General features: G+C 38.5%; 1 protein-coding gene across 2 annotated transcripts; it reads left to right on the plus strand.

Annotated features, from left to right (window-relative positions):
- The first annotated feature begins 228 nt into the window (after positions 1-228).
- Positions 229-27981, plus strand: LOC139953272 (2-oxoglutarate dehydrogenase complex component E1-like). 2 transcript variants are annotated; one of them, XM_071952746.1, is made up of 22 exons: positions 229-1209; positions 2978-3190; positions 5037-5133; positions 14049-14149; positions 14474-14628; positions 15063-15209; positions 15659-15749; positions 16130-16309; positions 16446-16574; positions 17310-17489; positions 18638-18790; positions 19165-19267; positions 19720-19836; positions 21019-21169; positions 21875-22002; positions 22308-22486; positions 22736-22807; positions 23250-23375; positions 24037-24109; positions 24723-24886; positions 25404-25558; positions 25652-27981. In XM_071952746.1, the coding sequence occupies exons 1-22, from the start codon at positions 961-963 to the stop codon at positions 25752-25754; spliced, it is 3066 nt and encodes a 1021-aa protein (XP_071808847.1). In that variant the 5' UTR covers positions 229-960; the 3' UTR covers positions 25755-27981. The 2 variants fall into 2 exon arrangements, with proteins under 2 accessions (XP_071808847.1, XP_071808846.1); XM_071952745.1 differs by lacking the exon at positions 5037-5133 and adding an exon at positions 9319-9421.
- Positions 27982-27983: the final 2 nt, after the last annotated feature.

A 27983-nucleotide genomic window follows, 5' to 3' on the forward strand; every position in this document is an offset into this window, starting at 1 on the left:
AACAATATACTCCAGTGTCCTTGCTTGCACGATAGAGAAGAGCATTGAAATTATTTGAGTGGACTTCAAAAATCTGCAACTTCTCTGTGTGTAAACAAACTATTTTTGTTTTACCCATTTTGCGTTCCATATACATTACGACATCTTATCGGTCTCTTCCCTTCGTACCATACATACAGTACATGTAATGAACATGTACATGTACATGTACATTACTTCCCAATTGCACTAACACACACACGTTCGTTCGCATGTTCTACATGAACTACTGGGAAATTCCTCCAAAGGCACATCGGCCTTCTTCCAGCTGTCTGCCGAATTCAGTATCCAGTAAAAGGATATATTATTGAAGAGAGTTCTACTGACAACATCAATAAAACTGTGGCAGAAATGTGTGCTGGATAAGTTTTAAGCAAGCAGGAAATGCCGGCATTGCATCATCGTAAAAATATTGATTTGGTACTTTCTGTTACGACGCCTTTTCACGCAGCAGAGGCCGACCGCCTGCTGTGCACACACACGCACGACGACGGATCAGCCAGAATTTACACCAAGAAGAACCTTGTGGAGTTTGTTGAACCTTTCTTGTACTCCCAATTCATGGATCTTAGTTATATTTTAGAAGTATTTGTGTCCTAAAAGAATCCTGCACATCATTACTATTATTTTCATCACAGTGACTGACCAACTAGCACACTGTCACTGCTGTCCTTTTGAAGGAAAGTTCAGTAAAGTTTTCAGCGCGTTGATGGTGTTTCTACACTGCGTGGTTGGATTCCAACGCGAACAACAACAGCTTTTCTGCAGGCCCATCGCCGCGATTTCGGGGTGGTAGACTCTAAGAAAAAAGAGGTGTTCCAGCGTTAAACTGGAGCCACTAAAGCAACAAGTGTTTCACTTTATAAGACAGAATCTCGAGATACTCGGCTTGTTGCCGAATCGGACTAAGCAGCCCTCGCAATGTACCGTTTTAAGACACTGTTGACGTTTGGTCAACTCCAGGCTGGACATCGGGGGCCCACATCTCGCTACCTCAGGACGTTACGGTCACCCGGTGCAGCAGTTACCGGGAGCCCGCCAAATGGACATCAAGCCCGGCGGGGCTATGCAGCTCCAGTTGCTGCAGAGCCATTTCTGAGCGGCAGTAGCTCGAACTATGTGGAAGAAATGTACCAATCGTGGCTTGAGGATCCCAAATCTGTGCATAAGGTGATCTTCAACAATAAGATTAAGAATTTGCATCTGAGTGGTTTTTGTGTACATAATATCATTTATTTAGTTTGATTGATTGAGTCTTGAGTTTACCTATTTTATCAAACTTTCAAGAAGTATAAATCACTGCACAGTGCACTGCCTGGTCAAGTATTTCTCTACTTTCTGCCTGTAAGTGTAATGTTGTCCTATTGACTTGAGTATTGTTGGATGTTGTGTGTTTTTAGACAAGTTGCTACTTTTTAATTATAAAAGTATAAACCCAAAATTTTACTTATAAATAAAACTAAACAAATATTTTTTATTTATAATTGGATGGAAATGTTATTGTTATTAATATTAGGGTGCCAACACATTTGATTTTTAGAAGTGACCCTGGTGGTGGTAGGACCTGCACATTCTTAACACTTTTGACTGTCACATTAGACTAGACTACGGACATGACGGAGAATGAGTAATGAGTGAACCAAGATTGATCTACTTTTATTTTAATCCTCGTTGTATCTACTGGCTGCTAAGTGCTAGGTTTCTCCACGACAAACCGTTTAGTATATTAGGAGTCGGCAGTATTCAATTAACAGCTATAATGGCTGCATTCCACTTCATCATACATTTACATGATGGCATTTAAGGAAATGAAGTAAATAAACAACCTCTTTGGCAACACCAATATGCCAAAATAAGCAAGCCATAGCAAGCCGTAGACTAAGGTAAGAGCATAGACTAATAGAGCCATCAATGTGGATGGCCCATGGAGAAAGGAACTCTTCCTCTAACTCTATGAATGTCCTCAGTACCACACGTAGACATTGGATACTTGGCATTGGAATAAGGGGACACGTTTCTTTGGATGGGGCAAGTTGGTCCATGGAAAGCAATTATAACAGTTTTGTTATAAAATGCATATTGTTGGAAAGATGTTTTAAAAGTATGATATAACGATCCACACAAATATGCCTCAAAATTGCACAGTTTTCCTTATACATGGTGAACTAACACGGTCGGCCATTTTGTGGAGTCAAATTTATGACTCCACAAAATGGCCGACTGTGTTACATGTCTGTAAGTTGCAATGTTTCGAGGCACATTTTGTGTGGAACATTATATTCTACTTTTTGAACATCTTTCAAACCATGAATTTTATAAAACGGTGCCAAAAGTTTTTCATGGACCAACTTGACCAATCCAAGGTAATGTGTCACTTTAACTTGTTATTAGTAACCACTACTCCAACAACTATCAACATGTCTATAGTATAGCCTCCTCTACAGGGCCCAATTTCATTGCTCTGCTTACCATAAGCACAGAATCGGCGCTTACAGAAGCAGGTAATTCTGTGCATACGGCAAACATATTTCACAGGAATTTGGCTTCTTTGTGTGCGTACTCCCATGTTACTAAGCATTGTACACAGTGAACTGATAAAAGCATCCTACTGATAAAGGCATCCTTTGTCGTCAAAATGACATACGTGTAGCTTTTTTGTTTTGTGTTGAAATTCTTTGTGACAGGGTTTTGGAGGGGAGCATCCCTTGATTTAAGTCGGTACATGTACATGCCAAGCTTGTGAGATTTTTGGCCACACACACAAATTAACTCCTTCAATTCCTTTCAAGATACCAATTTCTTTGAGCAGAAAAAACAGATGAACTAGTAGCCAGTAGGACCACTTAGCCATTATTTCCAGAAGTCATAACTGTCATAGTTACCCAGTTCAGAGAGACATTGCATTACTAACCAAACTTTTTGCAATTTTCTTTTGCAGTCATGGGACATTTTCTTCCGCAACGCTCAAAATGGTGCTGCCCCAGGTACAGCTTACACCCCACCCCCTCCTGTATCCACCATGTATCCCCCATCAACACAAGCTGTTGCTACGACGATGACACCACCAGCGGGGAGGTCTTTGGGAGCACCCTTGGATAGGAGAGTTATTGAAGATCACTTGTCTGTCCAGACTATCATCCGTTCCTATCAGGTCTGTTTTCTTGAAGACGTGTATATTAATAGTGTTTATTTACCCATGCTTTGAATTCCACACTCCTCTAAACTGTGTCGTCTGCCCAGGTCACAGACTTGTGTTTCAGGGCTGATTTTAGAGCTTGCATTTCACAGCCGTTTACCTTTGATTTGCATTGCTAAATCATACTTATCAGAGAAAGCACAATAAGGGTGCTCTTTCCCCACTGCTTATGGTTTAAAGTAGCCTTAGGAAATGGAAGTCACACAGTTAGCACAGAATCAGCCACTTACATGTAGCAGCTGTAGGAAAGTGGGCCCTGTTAGCAATGGACCCTCCCCATGAAATATGCTAATTACATTCACGCATGCGTACAGACCCTGTTGGTTGGCAAAAGCCATAGAGTTGTGCACTGAGCAGGCGCGCAATCGCGTCTGCGTCACGCAGCCATTAGTAGTGTACAAAACAGCGCAATGTTCCCCCATTTTGCCAACCAAAACGTTAGTGCGCACGCGCTATGTGCAATTTACATATGGGAAGGGTCTATTGGTTTAATGTGGGAAACCACTTGGCTTAGAAATGGCCTTTTAAGTCCCAACCAGAAATGAAGCCATGTGTTAATGTACATGTACCAGTTCTTCCAAATCATGGTCTCCCCTGTCTGGTTACCCTCCCTTGCGATACATTGTTGAACATATACTTGCAACGTTCTTGTTCCCTTTTTGGTACCATACTATTTCGACCTCCAGCCTCATATTGATAACATTTGTGTGAGTGTAGTAAGCACTAACAACTAAATGATCCATTTATAATGAAAGTATACATTCACCACTTGTTTGCTTGCAAAGTATTTACTACAGACCATACATTGGTATCCTCACACCCCTACATGTACATGTACATGTATCTTAGAGCTAAAACCATAATGGACTGCACAGATTTATAAAAGCAGCTCATGGGACTGGCTGTTTTCAACAAATCTGAAAATTTCAAGTGAAAGCTAAAGCTCTGAAAAGAAGTACTTTTAGTAGAACATACACTGTTTTGTATTGTACATCAGACATGGTACAGTACTTCAAAGCAGCCTTTTCTAAAAGAAGTCAGACCTTGAGCTCCCAACACTTTGAAGGCAAAGAACCTCCTGATTGTGTGACAACTTCCTCAGTTCATTGTCAGGCACTCAAGCCCTACATATACATACATGTACACTGTACAATACACACATACACGATACTCACAGTACATGTACTTAGCATTTGTTTTTATATTCAAGAGGTACAATGTACTCAAGGCATTTCCTTTAAATCTATAGACATTCATCATGGACTGATCAAATTCAATCAAGGTAAATTTTACACCTTCTGAATATTGTGGAATGAAGGAAATTGCAGATATTCTGTTTGACGGCAATTGAATTATATTACGAATTCTGTATTTGTGTTTTAAGTATGGAGGGAAGGTGTAAGGTGGGGATGCATGAATACTGCAAACCCATGTTTTAAATACCACGTTTTGGACATCGACTTTCTAGATCTCGACAATATTGTCTTCAGTAATTAATGAATGAAATGTTTATTTTTTGGTATTGCCTGAATCCTAATCCTATTAGGAAGAAATTAGGTTGAATATATACACTGGCAAACATTTTCTACCATGAAAATCTGTGGAAAAGACAGAGGCTGGCTACAGACCTACTGTGTGGAAACGACAGAGGCTGGCTACAGACCTACTGTGTGGATGAGTTTGTAATGTTGATCCCAGCCCTTCACTAAAAAGATGTTCTTCGGCTCTAATACAGTAACTGAAAACACTACTTGTATGAAGTTTAAAAATTAATGTTATTTAACTTGATTTGAAATTGTAGCTTCGGGGACACCATCTTGCCCAACTTGACCCCCTAGGAATCAGCTCGGCATCAACAGGACCCATACCAGAGTTAGTCACAGGGAACTATAACCTAGGTAATTCTCCAAGGCCAGTGCCTAACTTCACTCCACCCACCCCCATACCAAAACACCAGAGCTGAACAATTAGAGTCCCAAAATGCTGAGATAGTTTAGTGTAAATGCTAAAGACCCGAGTATATTTATGAAATATTACTTCAGACAAGGGAAACTGATTGGGGAAGTCAATTCAAGACAAATTGACCTGAGCAGGACTTGAATCTGTGACATCTAGATTGTAGGCCAGCACTCTATCAAGCATGCCAAGGGCTATCTCGCCCTGCATACATGTACAGGTGTATGCACATTATACATCATTTATGTTGGCAGTCTCCCTATTCTGTCAATATTGGTTCAAACATTTATAGATTCATTGACAAACTGTAGGTAGGGCATGTGTAGGGAGACCGCCAACATGTGGCGTCATGGAGATGAAGCTCAGATCATAGAGCTAGCTCTATGCTCAGATGGGGGCCATACACTGTAGCTCAGATAAGTCCCAATCTAGTATGTTTCGTGGTTCAACCCAAAACATTGTGAAAATGAATACACAACTGTTTGTATAATTTTACAAGGTGGTGTCATTATCAACAAAATACCTGGAGTAGGGGAAAATGAACTCTGGAAGATTGTCATGATAACTTGTTCTTGATGCAGGTGAAGAGCTGCGCATTAATGAATGTTGTCTTGTTTTGATTGTTAGAGGTTTTTGTTTTGTCAGAATCTAATAATATGTATGCTCAAGTTGGCCACTAACTTTTTCCAAACACAAAATACATCCCATAAATAACACTTAACTTTTGAAGATTGATCTACATACATGTACACAGAAGACCCCACCATTTGTATTTTCAGTTCTTCTAAACTGAAACTGATTAGTGCAGCCCCACAGAGTCAAATAAAACTAAACTTATACTTAGGATATTGAAGGAATGACGATGGTTGGGGTCAATCATAATTCAATGTTTTATAAATCTCAAAGGACAGTGGATTTTAAAACAAAAGTCTGTTTTGTTAAAAAAATTAAACCAGTAAACTGTCTGGGTTTGTTGTGGTTTGATTTAGCCTTTGAAAAAGACTCTGATAGGATAAAAACATCAAGCCGTTAACTATTATTTGCATTTAATATGAACAGAGTCTTCTAAGTACAATCTGAACTACTTTTTTTCAGAGGGAGCTGTTTCTCACAAAGTTTTATACTATCAACATCTCCCCATTACTGGTTATGAAGAAAGGTTTTGTGATGATAATTATTTTGAGTAAAAATTACCAATAGTGTCCACTGCCTTTAATGTGAACGGAGTCTTCTAAGTACAATCTGTACTCCTACTTTTTTTCTGAGCTTAAAGGCAACACCTGCACACCTCACGTCAAAACAAATTTTTTATTTTTAGCCAGAGAACGCCTACAGGAAATCAGAAGGGGCCATTTCAAATCAATACATGCAATGCTAGCTTCAACGATGATGACGATCATCTAGAGAAGCCTCAAAATGATACGAGCAAAAGAAAAGTCGCTGCACTGGGATGAACAGTGACTGGTACACTGTACGTACATGTACAGTCTCAGCACAGTGTCCCTAACATCACATAATTTTGAGCAGACTCAAATTTGAAATTATGCACACTACACATTTGAACATATACATTGTATCCTGGAGACTGCATTATAATCCAATTACATGTAAACTTCTTGAATTTTATTTGCAGTAACAAATCGCACACAGTAGGCTTACAATGTATGGTGCGTAAGATTTGTGTTTACAAAGGAGTTGGGAAGTGCCTTCAATTTGTTAACATTAAATAACACAGTGCTCAGTAAATGTGTAATGGTGAGGATTGTAGAGAAGATGTGTGTGTACAATGTACATAATGTGATTTCTGTTAATTCACACAGCACTCAAAATATTATGTTATCACAGGTAATACTTAATTACAAATTGACTTATCACAAGTGTAATACGAATGTACATGACATAAAATTCATATATTCAACATGTTCAAGAGGAGTTGTGGAAAGGGGCATGTCTTCGGTTACCCTTGTAGACCAGTGGTTAATTAGTCAGACATGTTAGAGCTTGACTGAGGGATGTTGCCTATTACTCAGAACAGAGTGCAGCACTCGTGATTGGTGTAAGGACTCTAGATTTATGAGTGTGTGCTCATGCTATGGGTTAATCAATGCCAAGTGCGTTGTAGCGCAGACCTTGGGCCAGTTTATGATGGCACGTTAGGTGACAGCCAATTCGCATGTACAGTCCTCAAGAGGCTGGCTCAGAACAAATTGCTCTGCAGATGTCATGACACGTGGATGTCAGGTGATCGATAAAGAGCTTGCAAATTACACTTAAGGGACATGTACACACTTGTAGTACAAACCAACTTTTAATTCTCTGGTAAAGCAAAGCACTGAAATTGGGCCCAGCTTTCTCAATTAGTATACCAAATCATTATTTTCTCAAAAAGGCCAATGTTTTAAGTTTTCTGCTTTATAACAAACTATTGCAGGTTGATTAGTTGAATTCTATACTCTTTTGAACAGTTTTCAGTTTTGATAGTTATAATTCATAGCTCAATGCATAATAAACAGACATTTAATGGAATATAAAAGCGAGTGATGTTCAACATCGGGTGATTTAATTTGAGAGTGATTGGCCAAATTTGTTCCCCCTTAGGGGAATATGGATTGAATACTTGAATTCTAATTCCTACACTCTTGTCCAGGCAGTGAGCATGATGGGCATCAGACATGTCAGATATCTTTGGCGCCAGACATGCCTTTATGACTTTAAGGCAAAAATTACTGAGACGGGTTCATTACAACGTAATGTATGGTGTATAGCAGGAGGGAGATGGAATCTACCAGCACAAGTCTTTTACTCTTGTTTCATCATTTATGACATTATGTGCTGGTTGACCATGGTTGTACAATCTATAAGCCTCTACTCTAATGACCAAGGTGCAACCATTGTTGGACTCTTCCTCCATGGTTGGACATTGTAAACAACCTTGTTTATGTCCTTACTCAATGATCATGCTGTCACTTTGGTTACAATTGGAATGGAGTAACATGAAGACGACCACACAGTGATAAAGGTCTATTGTAGCCAGTGTTTCAATAGTATTTGTACTGTAAGTGTGTGCACTTACTTTTTCCTGGCACTGGTTTGTCCACTTGTCCATACATGTGCAATGTGTACATTTTCAGGGAGAAAGATAAAGCAATTTGTCAACTGTTATCAAGATGAAACCCTGGCCACTAGCCCAACTGTGTGTAATCCTTAAATTGTCAGGGAAAAATCATGAAAATTACCATGGAGGTAGAAATCCACCTCCAAAGTGCACCTCAATCTGTTCACTTTGTTTACCTATGGAGGTTTCCTGTATGAAATGATCCCAGTATACTGCTAACAAACGAATGCCCACTCACAGTATGACCCTCCTTCATCCCTCAAAGGTGGGGGGGGGGGAATCTACATATGTATCAGTGACCATTGTACATTGTAATGTCAGGCCATGGAGGTACATGTAATAATAACTAAATAACTATTTAAGGAACCAACAGCAACCGCTGACAGTGGTGCCCCTTCTTTTGCAAAACTCTTTCTAATAATGCGGGTTCAACACAACTTTACATTTTCAATAGAAGTGCCTTGGACCTCGGACCAGAGCAAAATTGATGTGCCCCCTTCAAGTTTAAGGCCAGGGGGGTCGATTCCTTATTAAAAACTAAAGGTACAAAAACCTTTAAGAAGTCTTGTCCTAATTGCAGATAAGAGTAGTCTTAACTCTTTGTGTAATCCACCATGGAGGTCCCCTGTAATGTGTCCCTGATTTTAAATACACTGCAGAGGGGAAGGCCAAACATGTTGACATTGAACTTTCAACTGTGATTACACATAACTGTACATTGTCAGCTTAAAGTTCTCTACAACAAGTCAGCATATTGAGAGAGGGCAATCGGCAGACATTGCAGTATCAGGGTGGTAGACTGGACTGGACATTGGGTTACAAGTGTATCTTATGGACGGAAAATGGTGTCAAGCAACCATGTAACCAAAGACAACTGGTCACTCCATGTTAATACTCTTAAATATAATGGGTCTGGAGACCCTCTTCTTGGCAGTCCACCGTGCCCCTTCCCATTTCATTTTAAGTACACTCTGTATGAAAACAAGGATTAAACCAGAATGTTACCTTTCAGATTCGGGGCCATAATATTTCTAAGTTGGATCCGTTGGGGATCAACAATCCAGATCTGAACAGTGAGATACCACCAGAGCTTGAGGCCAAGAATTATAAGTTGGGTAAGGTTCAGGTGACTTGAGAGAACTAACAATGGATGCCCTTTTTTATCTTGGACTCCTTTTTTCACTGATCACTTACACGAGGGCATCAGTGTGCGAATGTGAAGATTATTGGTTTTGGCGCGAGTGTTTCAAAATTTGTTGGAAGGTCAGTATGATAACAAAGGTTGAGTTGCTTAAATAGCAATTGAGCAAAAGACTGATTGGGAATTTAACACGCTTTGACTTGATACTGTCAAAGTTTACTTTGGGTGTCCCTGTAAGAATGGGCCCTCAAAAATATTTGGTCAGATTTTGACACAAGTGAAGCCATTGTCATTTATAACAGTACACATTCTTTTTATGACTTTCACTTATAATAAATAACACTGCAGACAACTATGTATTTTACTTGATCCAAACACAAACTTGATATCCGCAAAGAAAGGTTGGGCCTTCATCATTGAGTGAAGTGTTCATGAGGTAAATATCCACTGTGTCTTTGGTTTAACACACCCATACTACAATGTATGACTAGGGTTACTGAACAAACTCGGGCATTTTTAGGAAAAATTAAATTGCTTATAGCATTTTCACTAAGCCAACTTTCATTAATTTTCGCTAGTGATCTATGAAAGTCTTTACTACTTTGTTTTCGCACACTGTTCCCTCTCACACTGTATGTCATGTACATGTACATCCTCATGTCAGATAACCTCAAACATCTGCATGTTTTTTGTATGTCCACATAGTCACTAATAATGTAGACGTTTGTAGTGCCACTAATGCCTGTTTTAAAAAAGTTATAACTTTGTCAAGACGATTAGTGTTAGTCACGTACATGTACCATGCAAATTGTATACTAGTACGTGTACACAACTTAGGCAACATTTATCGGGTTGGATCTAGCTAGATACAAGGCCATCAGACTTGGTGGTCATGGGTTTACTGGCCTGCTGCAAATACTACTGGCCTAGGTCTGACAACTTTGAGCCCTGTTATCTGTTCATACTCAAACATTGCCTCTAACTAATTAATAAATTGCAAATTGATACATTGCATGTAGGCTGATTCTTTCAATGTAGGAACAAAGATTTGCTTGCTGTAGAAAGATCTTGTTTGGGTAAAAAACAAGGCTCAATAGCATAGAGCTGCTAAAAGCGAAACTTTTTGCTTAGCACAACAAAGTTATGCTTACCAGACTAAGGTTAACAGCTAAAATACCATGTCACATACAATTATGACTAGTGTTCAATCTAAACAAATTGTAAATTGTTGGCCGACACTGCTCTGTGCCCGATAACTGCTTTTAAACCAATTATTTTTAAGCAGAATAAAGTTACACAAGCCAACCTTCCACATTGTCTGTTCCAAACTATTCCCAACATTTCCTTTATTCTTATTGAACAATCTGAACAATCAGTATGGCCTTGCCCACTTCAAAGATGGGTCAACCCTCGGCACACAGGTTGATATTTAAACACTTCCTTGAGTTTGTAAGCACATACTCTCAGAAAAGGAAACACTGAGTACGCTGTGTACTCTTTAAAATTCATGGTGTATGATACCAAACATCAATCGCTCCAACCGACTATCCCGTACAATCCACTGTGTTGCTAGCATCTAGCTAGTGTACAACACAATGATCATGACATGAAGATAAATGGAAATCCCAGAGATAGATGACAGGCCATTATTTTTGTAGGCGAGGATACAGCTGTTGTACTTCACACCTTTATTTAAAAACCTGGGAAGTGATGTGTGTCTCATTGTCGTTGTTGATGAGCATATTGGCATTTAATGTGTACTCTGCAATGCATACCTGTACAGTACATGTTTGCATTGCAAATGTTTTTTTTATTAAGATTTGCAAGGTCTTGTCATGAATGAATGCAACATGCATTGACCCTTGCTCTAAATGCATTGACAAACCTGAAGGCCACATACCCGAAGGCTGCCTTAGTTGCCCAGATCTTGGCCTTGGGGTCCCTTAAGATTTCTAAATAGACTTAATAGATTTTCCATTGGAAGTGTCTATTGAAAATTGAAAGTGGCATTGATCTGTCAACAAAATTGAACAAAGATAAAATATTTACAACATACTCACATACCATTCCTTAATTTGACTACATTCATTACTAACTACAGCGTACTTAAAGGAACAAGTTGCCTTGGATCGGTCGAGTTGGTCTTTGAAAAGCGTTTTGTGACCGTTTGTTATAAAATGCATATGGTTAGAAAGATGATTTAAAAGTAGAATACAATGATCTACACAAATATGCCTCGAAATTGTGTGGTTTTCTTTTTACCTCGTCCAATAACACGGTCGGCCATTTATGGGAGTCAAAATTTTGACTCCCATAAATGGCCGACCGTGATAGTTTGCGACGTAAAAGGAAAACCGTGCAATTTTGAGTGATACTTGTGTGGATCATTATATTCTACTTTTAAAACATCTTTCTAACCGTATACATTTCATAACAAACGGTTTCAAACGCTTTTTATAGACCAACTCGTCCGATCCAAGGCAACGTGTTCCTTTAATTCCTTACAAACCAATTTACACATTGTCATTTGAAATACCCTTAAAATACTAATTTGTTGTAAAACTCTTTAAACTATTTATTGTGAGGGGGTAGGGAGTTTCAATATTAATGTATGGGTGCTACATTCTTTCATGTAGGAATGATAAGAACTTGAACTCTGCCCTGCGATATCACTGCAAAAAGTGAGAGATCTGAAACTGTACATTTAGTTGGTTCAGTAAACAAAGATTTGGCATATATATATAACTTGTTATCTTTCAACAGTGGAAACAAGGCTGTAGGGCTTTCCTTGGACTTTGAGTTTGATGTTTGCATTTCAGTGTCACAGTTATAGATAGTCATGAGTTCTAATAGTTGTTGGAAATGATCCAAACTAGCCACAGTTATAAGAGGTTTTGACTAAAGCGTCAATAAAGCGCCCAGTTGAAAAGTAACCATATATAGCTCATTGAAAACCTCAAACAAAAACTAGATGTACAGTGTAGACTATGATTGTCATAAGGACAGACATAAAGCTAGTACTAAAATTGAACTTTGGTTTGGGTGGAGATGTTGTTCATGTCTAAACATTGTAGTGTAGTTTTTCTTCGATATTAAGTCCTTTGTGGGATTTACTAGGATTATCTGACTCTAACAAAAATCCAACACCATCCAACATGTCCAACACCATTTCTCTAATTGTTTGACTCTGATTATGGTTGGTCTATAGTATGATTATGGCAGTACAGTTGATGCAGAGATTAGGGCCCAATTTCAAGGCTCTGCTACCTAGACATTGGGCCCAGTTCTCTGCATGAAGGTGAAGTCTTCAATCCATTTCTGTTGGATTTTGATGGGTTTCAAGTGGTTAGGTTAAAGCCAGTTTGTGTTACAACTACATAATTTAGCTCCAAGCAATCAGAACAAGACAACAATTTAGCTCTGTCATGTCTGTGCGATCGTATCAAGACAACAGTTTAGATTACCATACTTGCAGCACTTGACTTTTTAGGTTAAGTTTTCCTATTCTCAGCATTCACCCCCCCCCCCCCCCACCAAAAAATAAAAAATAAAAAAAAATAAAAAAAAAATAATGGAAAATAAATAAACACACAAACATTTTGGGGGGACTATTGTTCAGCTCCGGTGAAGTTTTCAAATTCTTGCATTTTATTATCTTTGTTTCTTTCCTTAGTGAGGGCTAACCCCTCACCCACTTTTTGATGAAAGACCAGTGTAACCTTTAAAAAAACACAGTCTGTCTCCTGTTTTTGTATATTGTGGTGTTAAAGTGTGTCTAAATGTCGCTGTGTTCATTAAAATAATTGTTCATGTGTCATACTGTAGCTCACTTGGCGAGTAGTAACAAGTTATTCGCATTTAAATGAAATATTGTTATACTTTTGCACAGAGCAAGGGCAGACTTGTGACCATATCATGAGACTAATCCATCCCTCTACTCACCAACTCATCTTTCTACCAATATCACTATTCACTGTAATAAAGAAATCAAGAAATCTTATCAAAAGATGTTCATTCTTTGTCATTTCTAAGTGAAATTTCCTTAACCTGTAAGTATCAATAAGCCAACAGTATAACTGCATACATTTGTTTTCCCAAATGCTTTACTTTGCTATCCGCACAGAGTTGTAGTATTTGAAATTCGCAACAACTTTAATTAACAGAATTTAAGCTAACAGTATAATATGTAAGAACAAACCAGTTTGGAATGTTGAAAAGCTCCCAAAATGCAGCAATTTGTCCTGTGGAAAGGATAGTAACGTCATTGATGGTAATAGTATTGTTTGAGGCTTTTGCATGGTTTCAATAAATAGGAAGAAACTAACTACAACGTATATTTTCTTCCTATTGATGGTTTACACCAGAAGACTAACTAACACCTCACAACTAAACTTGCAACAAGTGTTGTAGGTGACCAACAACCAAACAGTTTTCAATAATGAAGCAGCACTACAAAGGAAGAAAAAGAAGTTTGTTCATGATCACAAAGTTTCCTTCAAACTAATTTAATGGATCAAAATACCATCACGTTACAATGTTTGAGTACAGTTTGTTCTGTGTACCTCAGTCCTTGTTTTCTTATTCTCTTCCTCTATTCCTAGATGAACATGATATGGATAGGGTGTTTACACTGCCTCAGACCACGTTCATTGGTGGGGAACAATCAGCTCTTCCCTTGAGGGAGATCATCAGACGCTTGGAGGTAATATATTTTATACATATAACATAATGTTCTCTGTGAACCCTGGTTCGAATCCATATTCAGACTGGAGCCTTGCATGGAATAGGTTTTCAGTAAATATCAGGCCACAATTTCGTAAAGTTGCTTACACGGCAAAAAGTAAAAAGAATTGTCCATTTATAAGCTCATTGATGTGGTCCATGGTTTGTTTTACATCTGATGAGAAAAATGGCACCATCAGGTGATTGGTGATTGGTTCTCGAATTCTCGACCAATAGAATTTAGAATATATTACCATGGTACAATGTATTTAACAAACACATAATGTTTTTTTTTTTTGAACAGGATACTTACTGCCGCAGCATTGGAGTTGAATACATGTTCATTAATGACCGTGATCAGTGTGATTGGATACGTCAGCGTTTTGAGACTCCTGGCATTATGCAGTTCACTAAGATGGATAAACGACTCATACTTGAACGTCTCATACGCTCCCATAGGTGGGTTTTGCCGACCTGTCTGCCAGACTTCCCAATCTATTTTCACATTTTGTTGTCACACTTTAAGTTTCAAGAAGCTCTCAAAGTCAAAGAATGGAATTGATTAGAAGTAGGGTTTGGGATAAAATTAATTTATAATTACTCCGAAAAAAATGACCCATTCATGAACAATATTATGACACTGGCATGACTTACTTTAAGACAATTGACCCTGAACATAAACAAAAACAATAATAATAGTTTCAAGGAAAAAACATCATAGCTAATTTTAGTTTTGTTTCCAAATTTGTTTGTATTATACTTACACCTGTAGGAGTCTTTGGTAATATAGACTGTTGTCTTGTTACGTGATGATTGAGAAAGCCCAATATTGGACATTAATGTAAATGATGTGAAATGACCCTGTGTGATATTTATTATTCTCTGCCCTTCAGGTTTGAAGAGTTCTTAGCCAGGAAGTGGTCAGCAGAGAAGCGTTTTGGACTAGAGGGTTGTGAAGTACTTGTCCCTGCCCTTAAGAGCATTATTGATGTGTGCAGTGGTAAAGGGGTCGAGAGCTTCGTCATCGGCATGCCCCATCGGTAGGATGCATTATCAATAATAATATTAAACCCCTTTCAGACCAATTTCTTAAAAGGCTGTCAGCAGAAATCTTCTAATATGGAGATGCCTTATGTAATTGAGCACAGTTAATATTTCATACCCGCATAACAGTCCTAACTTGATGGGCCCGAGCAGACCATTTGGCTTAACAGTTTTATGCTAAGCAAAAATTAGCAGGATATCAGTCAAAGATGCTTCATGTGACATAGTATTTGTCTGTTTACCTTATTCCGGTGAGATTACTTTTTTTTGCTTAATCAGCTCTATAAAATTGAACCTTGGTTTTTCAAATGGAACAGAGACAACTTGAGGCTTCAGTTGATCTTATTTTTATTTAGCCTCAGAGAAAGACTCTGCTAGTGTCCAAATCTCCAACTGCTTTGTTATCTTATATTTAGTGTTTATAATTGTCAATTGATTTACACAGCGGTCGTTTGAATGTCCTCGCTAACGTAGCCCGCAAGCCACTGGAACATCTCTTCTCTCAGTTTGACTCCAAGCTAGAAGCAGCCGATGAGGTCAGTTGTACTCTTAAGACTCCAAACTGCCTTCAAACGCCATCATAATGTGACAGGTTTTATCTTCAGTTTTACCTGCAATTGAAATGTTCCAAACAGCCAGATTGAGATCTCAAGATTATGATGGTCTAATATTACAGTGTAGCACATGGCCTTTTAAATCAAAAATATGTCTTGGACTTCTGGGGTTTCAAATATCATTAGGTGTTGGACCTACATTGTTGGAATCAGTATCCCTGTGTGTTATACAGTGTAGTGAACATACATTCACCGTATCTGTACATGCTTTTGAACTCCCAAAATGGCAGACCATAACCAGACACTAGTCACATGTGAAGTCGTTGCAAGGGGTTAACTTTGAACTGCTCCTTTCCTTTTAGGGTTCTGGTGACGTCAAGTATCATCTTGGTATGGCACACTCTCGCCTCAACCACATCACAAAGAAGAACATCAACATTGCCATTGTGGCCAACCCATCCCATCTTGAAGCTGTAGATCCTGTTGTCCAGGGGAAGGTCCGAGCTGAACAGTTCTACCGCGGGGACACTGAAGGGAAGAGGGTAACTATCTATTATCAACTTCATCTGACTTTACTCATCCTTTGAAAAAAGGGATCCCCAGCAAAAAATTACTCACTAGTTTTGTTATTGTGTCGCTTCAAGTGATAATAATGTATCTTGTGTTTTGTTGTTGAAGGTGATGAGTATTTTAATGCATGGTGATGCTGCCTTTGCTGGTCAGGGTGTGGTGTTTGAGACGTTCCATCTCTCTGATCTACGAGACTACTCAACGCACGGCACTATTCATGTTGTAGTTAACAATCAGGTGGGTAATAACTACTAGAAGCCAAGACAAACAAGACTAAAGCCCGGTTCATACTTCCTGCAAATGCGAATGCGAAGCGAATGTTGACGTCACAAAAATCGCAACGAATATTCGCAGCAGTTCAGCTCCATTCAACTCACTTGCAAATATTGCTGCGAAAGGATAGTTGTGACATCAAATTCACGTCAAGTTCGCTTTGCATTCGCATTCGCATTCACAGGAAGTATTATCTGGGCTTTACTTGGTCTCAATATCAAACTGATTGATAGCCTGATGGATCGTGAAACTCTGAATCCTTCCATTGAAGCCTGGAAAGTCTAATTTTGCAGTTTAGAATTAACTGTAAAAAGTTCACTGGAAAGTGCTATGAAATATTGACCACATTGCGATCTTGATGTACATTCACTTTGCACAATCCGTGCGAGACATAAGCATTCACATCTTTCCAACTTACAGGCTGGTAGTCTCCGTTATCTTGTTCTTTGCTTGCTACAAGAAAGACTTGAAATATACAATGATAGAGGGTGACTAAACACCCTCTATCATGTATACTGGTGAAATGTACCAGTGCATTAGACAGTTGTGCAAAACTGAACAGGGCATTTTGGGTTGACTTTATCCAAGCTTCAGGAAACTAAAAAACAATCATAACATCCCCTCTTTGAATCTTTTCAAATCTTTTGTCTTCCCGTAAGTAAATGTTTTGTTTAGACATCCTGTGCTTTATTCTCTTAGATTGGATTTACCACCGATCCTCGTTATGCGCGGTCTTCACCTTACTGTACGGATGTAGCCCGCGTGGTCAACGCACCAATATTCCATGTGAATGCGGATGATCCTGAGGCTGTGATGTATGTATGCCAGGTAGCATCTCAGTGGAGATGCACCTTTGGCAAGGATGTCGTTATTGACTTAGTGAGTAATTGCTACTTTAACCATCAATTGCTTCTTTTTATCTGGATGTATAAAGGGGAACCCATGTGCTGAGATTGTGTTATTTCTGAGCACCTAATGTAACCCATTACACTCAGACTGTACATATAGATGTATGAGCAGTATCAAGTTGCTTGCCTGCTTCCCATGGAGTTGAGTGAGTATTCAATTCCATAACCATAATTGCTTCTCTTCATGGGGGAGTTAAAGGAACACGTTGCCTTGGATCGGACGAGTTGGTCTATTAAAAGCGTTTAAAACCGTTTGTTATGAAATGCATATGGTTAGAAAGATGTTTTAAAAGTAGAACATAATGATCCACACAAGTATCACTCGAAATTGCATGGTTTCCTTTTACGTCGCGAACTATCACGGTCAGCCATTTATGGGAGTCAAAATTTTGACTCCCATAAATGGCCGACTGTGTTAGTCGACAGGGTAAAAAGAAAACCGTGCAATTTCGAGGTATATTTGTGTAGATCATTGTATTCTACTTTTACAATATCTTTCTAACCATATACATTTTACAACAAACGGTTACAGAACAATTTTCAAAGACCAACTCGACAGATCCAAGGCAACGTGTTCCTTTAAACAGGAGCTTGTGAATGTTGAGATATTATGTAAGCAGTTTGAACCTTTGTGCTTCCTGGCAAGAGAGTTGAGAATGTTTCAGGAATGGTTTTTAGTATGACTGAAGACCAGAGATAATAAAGTTAAACAGCACAATGATCTACATGTAGTATTTAGTATATTATGTATGATCTAAGAACCTACTTTTATTAGATCATGAAGCGGTTGCTACTCATCACTGTGGCTTTGGTTTGATTCCCAGCTAGGTCCTAATGTGGGTAGAGTTGTGTATTGGTTCTCTTCTCTGCCTTATCTCTGGGACCCTCACACTTACAACCTCTGGCTGTGTGCTGTTGTCATTATAAATGGGTCCGTGTGGCTGGCTACCAAAGGCAATCATACATGATGCCAGCGGCTCAACCTTATTGTTTTAAGCATTCTTTGCATTTCAGCTGATTAGTATTGTTTTTACCTTCTTTTAATATACATGTACCGGTATACTTGATATTACATTGAATAGCCTTATAAAATGATAAATAAATTGTTTGTCTTGTAAGGTTTGTTACCGACGAAATGGCCACAATGAAATGGACGAGCCAATGTTCACACAGCCCCTCATGTACAAGAAGATTCGTAACCACGCACCGGCTCTAACCAAGTATGCTGGAGACAAGATCAAAGAAGGTGTCATGACTCAGGAAGAATTTGAGGTGACTTTATTAGCAAGATAACATTCCATGTGATCAATGTCATTTTGTTTATTGGCTTTAGTATATTTTCATTATTTTTTGTGTGTCTTTAATCTACAGTGCACCTTCAGGAGAATGTTGTTCATGTTACCATCATTATTCAGGCATGCAACCATTCGGCTGATTTCTGATTTTCTCACCTGCACCATTGACAATTAGATAAACACAGGACAGAGTCATGCTTTACCAGAAATGACAAAAACCAAAACATGAATATTCAGTACACGGTTTAGACGGTCAATCTTTTTTTTTTTTGATTTTATTATTTATGAAAGCTGGATGATTGCTATATGTATGGCTTACATTAAAACCATCCCCTTTACCCCACTATGTAGGAGGAGCTGGCTGGATATGATAAGATATGTGAGGATGCATATCAGAATGCTAAGACCATCCAAAATGTCAAGAACTCAGACTGGCTTGATTCACCATGGACAGGTAGTTGTTTTACTCATTCACTATAATCTGAAGGTGTGGTTCTGTGTTGGGTTCCCTCTATTCATTAAGTCAATTTAAGTTATAATTCTTGTTAGTTATTGAAGGGACCAGGCTATGAATCCTTCCGGACTCTGATTAAGTTCAGCACATTTCTTATTCAGCACATTATCACAAGTACGGTGCCTTTAATACTTGCATTTATATTTCAGTGCATGTAAGCAGAGCTAGGTTTGAATCAACCATGCCAGAAACACTAGGGACAAACACATTTCTCTTAATGATAATGTTGAGTGAGTTTTTATATCAGTTTACGTCCCATCTCCCCAGGACATAGCAAAGACACTACTGTGACCCAAACCCACACTCTAATGTTTAAAGACGTTATAAGAAACAACCTTTGTACAATATATGTTGGTTTTGAAAACTGTGATCTTCTAATCTGTGGTTGTCAGGATTTTTCAACCATGATGTTCCTCTCCGGTACCCATCGACTGGAATCGGTGAAGACATCTTGAAAGACATCGGCACTAAGTTTAGCAGCGTTCCAGAAGATTACAGTCTACATGGAGGTATTTATTGACCTTACTCCCTCACCAGCTCTGGCCTAAGAAAGGGTTGATGTCTGTTTCATGATTTAGTGAAGTTTACCGAGACACCATGTGCATCAAACTCTCTGGTTGAGTTGTGGTGGTTCTGAAACGAACCGGTGATTTAAAAACTTTATGTTTCACTCAGTATGTCTCTGATCATCTGCAGAAGAATGCTGGGCCATAGTAATAACTATATGAAACATTTAAATTGGCAATAAATATGTTAATAAACTCTACTGCGCTCTACAAAAAAAACAAATACATCTAACATTGGGTGCGTTCGATTAGCTTCCCTGTGTCGACCCCGCGTTGGTCATTCGGGTGAGCCCCCAACATGAGCCAATCGAACGACGTCATGCACCTCGGGCCAGCCGCAAGTGACCTGTCTCACAAGCGGGGCACTTGGGGCTGACCCGGTTGAGCCCCTGGAATGGAGTCAAAGCTATTCGAGCGTACACGAGGGCAGACCAGGGTAGACCCTGGGAAGCTAATCGAACGCACCCAGTACTAGAAAGAATTAATCATAAACAAAATTTGTTTTAAATACATCAAGCGAGCATGATTGTCTAATACAAGGAGGGAGATTATTTATAGTTTAGGAGCAGCAAAAAGAAATTCTCGATCACCTACGGTTGCCTTTGATGTTCTTGAAGGGTAAGTTAAAAGTGTGTGGTCTTGTGAACTCCTACATGTAAGACGGTAAGATAATTGAGAGCGTGATTTGAAGATTATAATGAGCTATATAATGAACATTGGTGCTAAACCCTGAGTGATTTCATGGTTATGAGCTCCTTAATGTTCATTGGTGCTAAACCATGAACGGTTTAACGAGTTATATGAAAACAACTTTAAATGCTAATTTTTGTTGAACTGGTAACCAGTGTAACCTGGAGTAACAATGTAACACATTCATTCTGAACCCTTAATTTGCAGTTTGTTAATGTGTGTCAGTTGCTATTATGCTGCATACAGGGTCTGTTTACATATGGATCTCTTTTGTGTATAAGTTATAACGTCTCCTTAAGTGAAATGGAACATGCTGTTTAAATAAAAGAGCTTGGAGTAGACTGCCTGTTCTATTCAAAACCACAAAGCCTCATAAGAGAAATTTCTTGTAAACCTGAGGCAGGCAGTAAAAGAATAAAACACTAATATTTACAGGATTGAAGCGTGTTCTTCGGAGTCGCTTTGACATGGTGAAGAACAGGCAGATCGACTGGGCGCTAGGTGAGGCTCTAGCGTTTGGCAGCCTCTTGAAGGAAGGTATCCATGTTCGACTCAGTGGACAAGATGTAGAAAGGGGTACCTTCAGGTGAGGCTGATGTACTTTTACTTCATGGCTTCAGTTTCATTTCAGCTGACAACTAGTAACACTAGGGCTGGTATTACAAGAAAATCTTCCCAAGACCTCAGATTTTGTAGCTCAGAATTTTCACTGGAAAAAAACATTTTTTGAGAAGACCCAAAACATTTCCTGTTGTTTATTTAATTTTTGTATGTGCATGGGGTCGATTTCACAAAGAAAGAGCCAAGATTGATCGTGGTTGCTTAGTAAAATGTGAGATAGTGATGTAAGAAAAAACTCCCTTGTCACACGAAGTTGTGTGCTTTCAGATGCTTGATTTAGAGACCTCAAAATTCTAAATCTGAGGTCTCGAAATCAAATTCGTGGAAAATTACTTCTTTCTCGAAAACTACGTTACTTCAGAGGGAGCCGTTTCTCACTATATTTTATACTATCAACAGCTCCCCATTACTCGTTACCAAGTAATTTGATATTCATAGCAGAAATACCAGGCTGTTCCTTCTAGTAAGAGCAAGGCAGGTTTGGGGGTTATTATTTTGTTTATTAAACAGAGGGGGGGGGGTATGTATGAGGGAAATGTAACATTTCAAGGGGTACCAATGCAATGTGGAAGGGCATGGAGGCATTTGAATCCATTTATTATGTTACTAAAGCCAGTGTTTGGTATAACAGCCTCCCCTTGAGTCAGTGGTTTGTTTATTTGTTTTTCAGTCACCGTCATCACATGTTGCATGACCAGAATGTGGATAAGAAATTCTTCATGCCTCTGAACAATCTTTACCCTGATCAAGCTCACTACACTGTGTGCAACAGTTCACTCTCAGAGTTTGGTGTATTGGGTAAGTCAGTCATTTGAAATGTCCAAACAAGGTTTTCTTTAAAAACTTATCACTTCAAAAGATCAGAAAAATAGTGAAGACAATATTTAGCAACAGGTTGAAGAATAGGTGTGTGTTGAGAGCTTGTGTGAAAGGCAGACCAGTCTATTTCTGATGGGGAGAAGAAAGTTGAAAATCATTGCAGACCTCAGATTTAGAGCCAGCCTTGGGGCCAAGGTCTTATTGCTTACTACATTAATTGTTCAAGCAATACTTTCTGCTGTGAAACAGTAACTGAACACAATCTCCTTTTCCTACGACCCAAGGATTTGAGCTTGGCTTCTCCATGACGAACCCACAGTCTTTGGTAATCTGGGAGGCACAGTTTGGTGACTTTCACAACACGGCACAGTGCATCATTGATCAATTCATCTCTAGTGGTCAGGCAAAGTGGTGTCGTCAGAGTGGTATAACCATGCTGCTTCCACACGGTTATGAAGGCATGGTAAGCCCCGCCCACCTCTCCTAACAGACAAACAGGTCAAACTGACCTGATTCTCTATCGAGGCTGTGCATTACGTAGCATGCAGTTTTCTAGGAGTCTTCTATAAGTATACATTTTTAGAAAAATATTTGATGGTTTTTTGTCTCTGTTTTTTAGTACAGGATCCTGAGCTCCTTATTGTTTTAATGGTTTCCTACAAACTATTTCATGTCAGACTTTGATTCATTTGATTGTGTTTATTTTCTACAGGGACCGGAGCATTCTAGTGCACGTATTGAGCGCTTCCTACAGATGAGTAATGATGACCCAGACATCATACCAGTGAGAATTTAAACCTCTGCCAATTCAACTTTTTTTGTTGTTGTTACTTTTAATAGTTTTATGTTGTTTTGTTGGACCTCAAAGGAGATTGTCACGCGTCAGAAAAGAGACATTTCAAAGCAGCGTGGGTTCCTCACTATTAACAACTGTTAGGGTAACCTCTATTCTTCAAAGGTTTCTAGTTAGGGGGGGGGGGTTGGAATGAGGTTGCCTTACCACCACAACAAAGCAAATGATATTGAAAATCACACTGGACCCGAAGCATAAATTGAAACTAAGCACAATGTATGTGCTTTTTACCAGAATAAGGTTACCAGCCAAAACACTATATCATGTGTACTATCTATAGTGACTGGTCTCCTGTAGGTATAGATCTAATAGAGCTCCGCCTCATTTTAATGCACTACCATGAATTAACAATCCTTCATTTGATTATCCACAGACCCTTAACGAGGATTTTGTTATCAACCAGTTGTACGACGCCAACTGGCTTATTGCTAACTGCACAACGCCTGCCAACATATTCCACATACTACGTAGACAGATTATTCTGCCATTCAGGAAACCTGTAAGTCTTTTAAAGCAACAAGGGAAGACTTTGGTTCATTCTCGGCTACAGTGCAACCCTGGGAAATATTGAACAAAGTGCACCCTAGGAAATAATTACCAAAGTGCACTCTGGGAAATATTGAACAAAGTGCACCCTGGGAAATATTAACCAAAGTGCACCCTGGGAAATAATTACCAAAGTGCACTCTGGGAAACATTGAACTAATTGCACCCTGGGAAATATTAACCAAAGAGAGCTGCATAAAAACCTTATTCAACTAGCCACCATCACTTGTAGGTTAATGCTTTTAAGCATTAATACATTACTTACAAAATGCGCCTTGAGTTAGTTACATATGATATTCTTGGGGATTGTATGATATTGTCAAGGGTTGCCTTTAATTGTTTTTTCATTGGTCCCCAGCTTTTAAATTATTTTACATAACTACCCAGCTGAACACCTTTGAGAGAGTTGTGACTGGTCCTCGACTATTTTAACTGGCACTCAGCCCGTGGATTACTGTCAAGGTAGAATGCTAACATAAGGAAAATGTATCTTGTGTAAATGGGATGTTTCTTGTAGATGCAGCGGAGTTGGTTGGTTGGTTGGTCTGTCCAATCTACCTGCAAAAGTTATCTCATTTGACAATGCCTTTAAGCTTCCATTATTCTCTCAACAGCTAATCATTTTCACACCAAAGAGTCTGTTGCGACACCCTGATGCAAGATCCTCCTTTGATGAAATGGTTGAAGGTAAATATTAAGAAGCTGAAGAGCACAACTAAATGATAATGTCTGAAATGTTCTTCATCTTAACTCTGGTTCTTCTCAAAACCAACCGATATTAGAGAAATTATACGTATATAGAAGTATGCACCTTGCCTGGTTTACCTTTTCAATGTGGAAGCCTTAAAGGAACACGTTGCCTTGGATCGGTCGACTTGGTCTTTGAAAAAGCGTTTGTAACCGTTTGTTATCAAATGCATATGGTTAGAAAGATGTTGTAAAAGTAAAATACAATGATCCACACAAACATGCCTCAAAATTGCACGGTTTTCCTCTTACATCGTCGGATAACACGGTCCGCCATTTATGGGAGTCAAATTTTTGACTCCCATAAAATAATGGCCGACCGTGTTAGTTCGCAAAGTAAAAGGAAAACCACGCAATTTCGAGGCAAATTTGTGTGGATCATTGTATTCTACTTTTAAAACATCTTTCTAACCATATATATTTTATAACAAACGGTTACAAATGCTTTTGATAGACCAACTCGTCCGATCCAAGGCAACGTGTTCCTTTAAAGTAGAAACGATAGAGTTGTTTGCATAATCCTGATGACTGATATTTGTTATTGTTGCTTTAGGAACCATGTTCAAGCGTGTGATCCAAGAGGATGGCATTGCGTCTCAGAATCCAGACAAAGTACAGAAGTTGGTACTCTGCTCTGGGAAGGTTTACTACGATCTGATTAAGGAGAGGGAGAAACTTGGACTGGAAGAGAATATCGCTGTCACTCGTCTGGAACAGGTAAGATAGCCGCAACTACATTTAAGAGTAAACTTTAAACTTATCTCTTTCTGAAATAGTGTTTTAAGTTTTGTTCTAGCGTGTTTCTTTGATCATGTTTTGGAAAAGCGCAGTATAAATGCCTATTATTATTATCAACTACAACCAGAATTAAGCTAACCGGTCAAAATAACAAGTTGTTTGACCAATTGAGACATTTTTCTGCTTATGAATAGCCATAAAATTGGGCCCAGATCTTGGGACACGTGTTATTATGAGGCTCAGTTGCATAGAGCTGTGAAGCACAGATAATTGTTGCTAAGCAGAAACAGGTTACTACCCAAGCTTAATTAATGCTGTCTGTGAGTGTGGGTGGTCCCTCAATATTTTTTACTCGTCAGATGAAATTTCCAAGCACTGTTTACTACTGAAAAATCATTTAAATAAGTGTAGCCATAAAGCCTTGCCCACCATTATGCCTAACTCTGGAATTTCACATTGTTTTTTTTATTATTTTTGTATTTTTTTTCTTTGGTAGATTTCTCCGTTCCCGTATGATTTGATTATTGAGGAGATGAAGAAGTACCCCAATGCAAAGATCCAGTGGGCCCAGGAAGAGCATAAGAACATGGGGGCCTGGAACTACGTACAGGCACGCATCCATACTGCTGCTAACTGGAAACGACGCTGCACGTGAGTACAATCTCAATCTATGTTTGTCAAACAACAAAAAGAGATTCTTTAACGGTAGATTAATTGGAAGTATTGGTTGCTTTTATTTTTTAGATACGCTGGTCGACCTGCCTCGGCTGCCACGGCAACTGGCAATAAGTTCACTCACCTGACTGAGCTGGATAACTTACTAAGGGAGGCTTGTAACTTGGACTAAACCAGTCAGAACCGGTTAAGTTAGGGGTAAGATTTAAACTGGATTGAACCAGTGTGAACAGGATGAAATGACTTCATCCTATTGTGCTGTTACGCTTGATTTAAACTTGTTTGGACTAGATTGAACTACAATGTAGCTTAAACAGAATCTGTACATTGGTATTAAAAAAGAGTGTTCTTTTAGACCTGATCCTGCGGGAGTAAACTAGTATGAACTAGATTGAACTAGTTTGAACTAGTTTGAACCTAGCCTGAACTGTTCTCTGTTATTTAAGGTATTGCAACTTTATTTAGTATACATGTAACCTGCCTGGGCTGATGATTTGTGGCTGTTTTAAGACATCAAAACCTGAATGACACATGAGCTGTTATACAAAGTTTTCAGTATTCTCATAAAAGTATTAATTTTACTTAAATTAAAAAACAATCTTGTGGGAGGATTCTATTCAAATAAATTTAGCAGAAGTTTTAAACCGTAAAATTGACACTTAAATGAGAAGAGTACGTGTTGTCTTTGTCGGCAGCTAGAAAGTGCCCAGTATTTTGAATATTTCTGCAACTTTATTGTTAAGGTTTCAAAAAACGTGAAAGAACTATTTTAAACAGTTTTTTTTAAATAGATTCTGGAAAGTTTTGATGTAGACTTTAGATTATCTTCCCCATTATCACTATTCTGAAAATGATAAATTTAGCTTTTACATAAATAATGAATACAAACAAACAAATTTATTATATAGGCATGTATTGCATCAGATAAGTTTTAAATTAATACATAAAAGAAAAAAAAAGGCAATTTATGAGTTAATCTGGGAAACTTCTTTGAGCAGTGGCATGCATGGTCGCTACTGAATGCTCAATTGTAACTATTTAATGCTGAATGGTAACTATTGAATGCTCAGTTTATATTCCGCAGAATGAACTCAGTGTTGCTATATCCTAAGCTGGACCCAAAGTAGAAGCTAAAGATTTGAAAAGGGCCATTTAACAACCATGGATTTAATCTAAGGACTTTAAATCAATCATTACTTTGTGACCAGTAAGACATTGCATGAGATATTGCGTTAGTGAGGATTTTGGGTAATTCAACTTTCTTTCAATTCTATTTATACTTTTTGTTGATAAATTTGAAGTTTACTTTTGTTTGTCATGAAATGTTTGAGTGTGCCTTTTGATTGGTTATATGTTGCCTGATGTTCTGTTGTGTTAAACCTTTCCATTCATCATTCATCCCAAATGACCCGGAAAGTGCCTTCTTTGTTATAGAAATTACTTGTTATGTCCACCCTAAGTGGTGAACTACTTGAGTAAAATAGTAAACACTAGAATAAGCACGAATCAAGCAGTTGACTGTTTGTTACTGTCTCTTGCTAAGTGCGATGTAGGTTCGTAGCTGAGTCTGAGCCAAATCAACAAGCTGGGCTACAGCTATGGCTAATAGGTCATAGCGCACCAAACGGTGTATAATTCAGCTAGGGTATTCTCAACAGTTGTTAGGACAGTAACTCAATAAATCACAGTAAATGATTTGACAGTGTGTTCTTTAGACTGGCTGCCATGACTTGTTTTTAAATGTGTGATTATTGAAAGGATAAAGCTCATAATTATGCGTATAGAGTGGAGTATATCTTGTCATGATGTTGCATGCATGACAATGTCATGTTATGGTTTAGCATTTCCAATTCCTCAACAGAATTGTCGGACTTTCGTCTCCTTGTTAATACTGTCCCTTACCAATCATGGATAAAAATGTCATGTGTAGCCACAATTATTTCTATAGACGTGCCCGCAGTGGGTTTCGTTTTCATTTGTTTTGGCATTTTTGTTTGTTTTCTGGCAGAATGTTACAAATGGATTGTAGGTATGGTTCTTTACTTGGGTTCAGTTTTTATTGTAACTTTGCTCTGCTTGTGATTTTGAATTCCCATGACAACAGTTCTTTGCTGACGAAGCCATACCATGGGGAAAATGCATGGGTTTGGTTTGAACAACTTCTATAAAAAGTAACATGTAGCGTGTTTGACACATTACTGTTTAAAAAGTAATGCATACTTGGACGATTGGTGTTTAAACCAGGTACTTTTAGCTTCCATAACAGTACATTATGTAAAAAAAAAACATGGCTCTTAAGAAATGCAGCCAACAAGCTGTTATAACATTAAAATGTCTTCAACATTGTTGCTGTCAAACATACTATTGAGGAAATAAAGAAGGAACGAACTAGTCAACAATA

The sequence above is a fragment of the Asterias amurensis genome, chromosome 21, assembly GCF_032118995.1.
Source record: "Asterias amurensis chromosome 21, ASM3211899v1".
NCBI classification, from domain to species: Eukaryota; Metazoa; Echinodermata; class Asteroidea; order Forcipulatida; family Asteriidae; genus Asterias; species Asterias amurensis.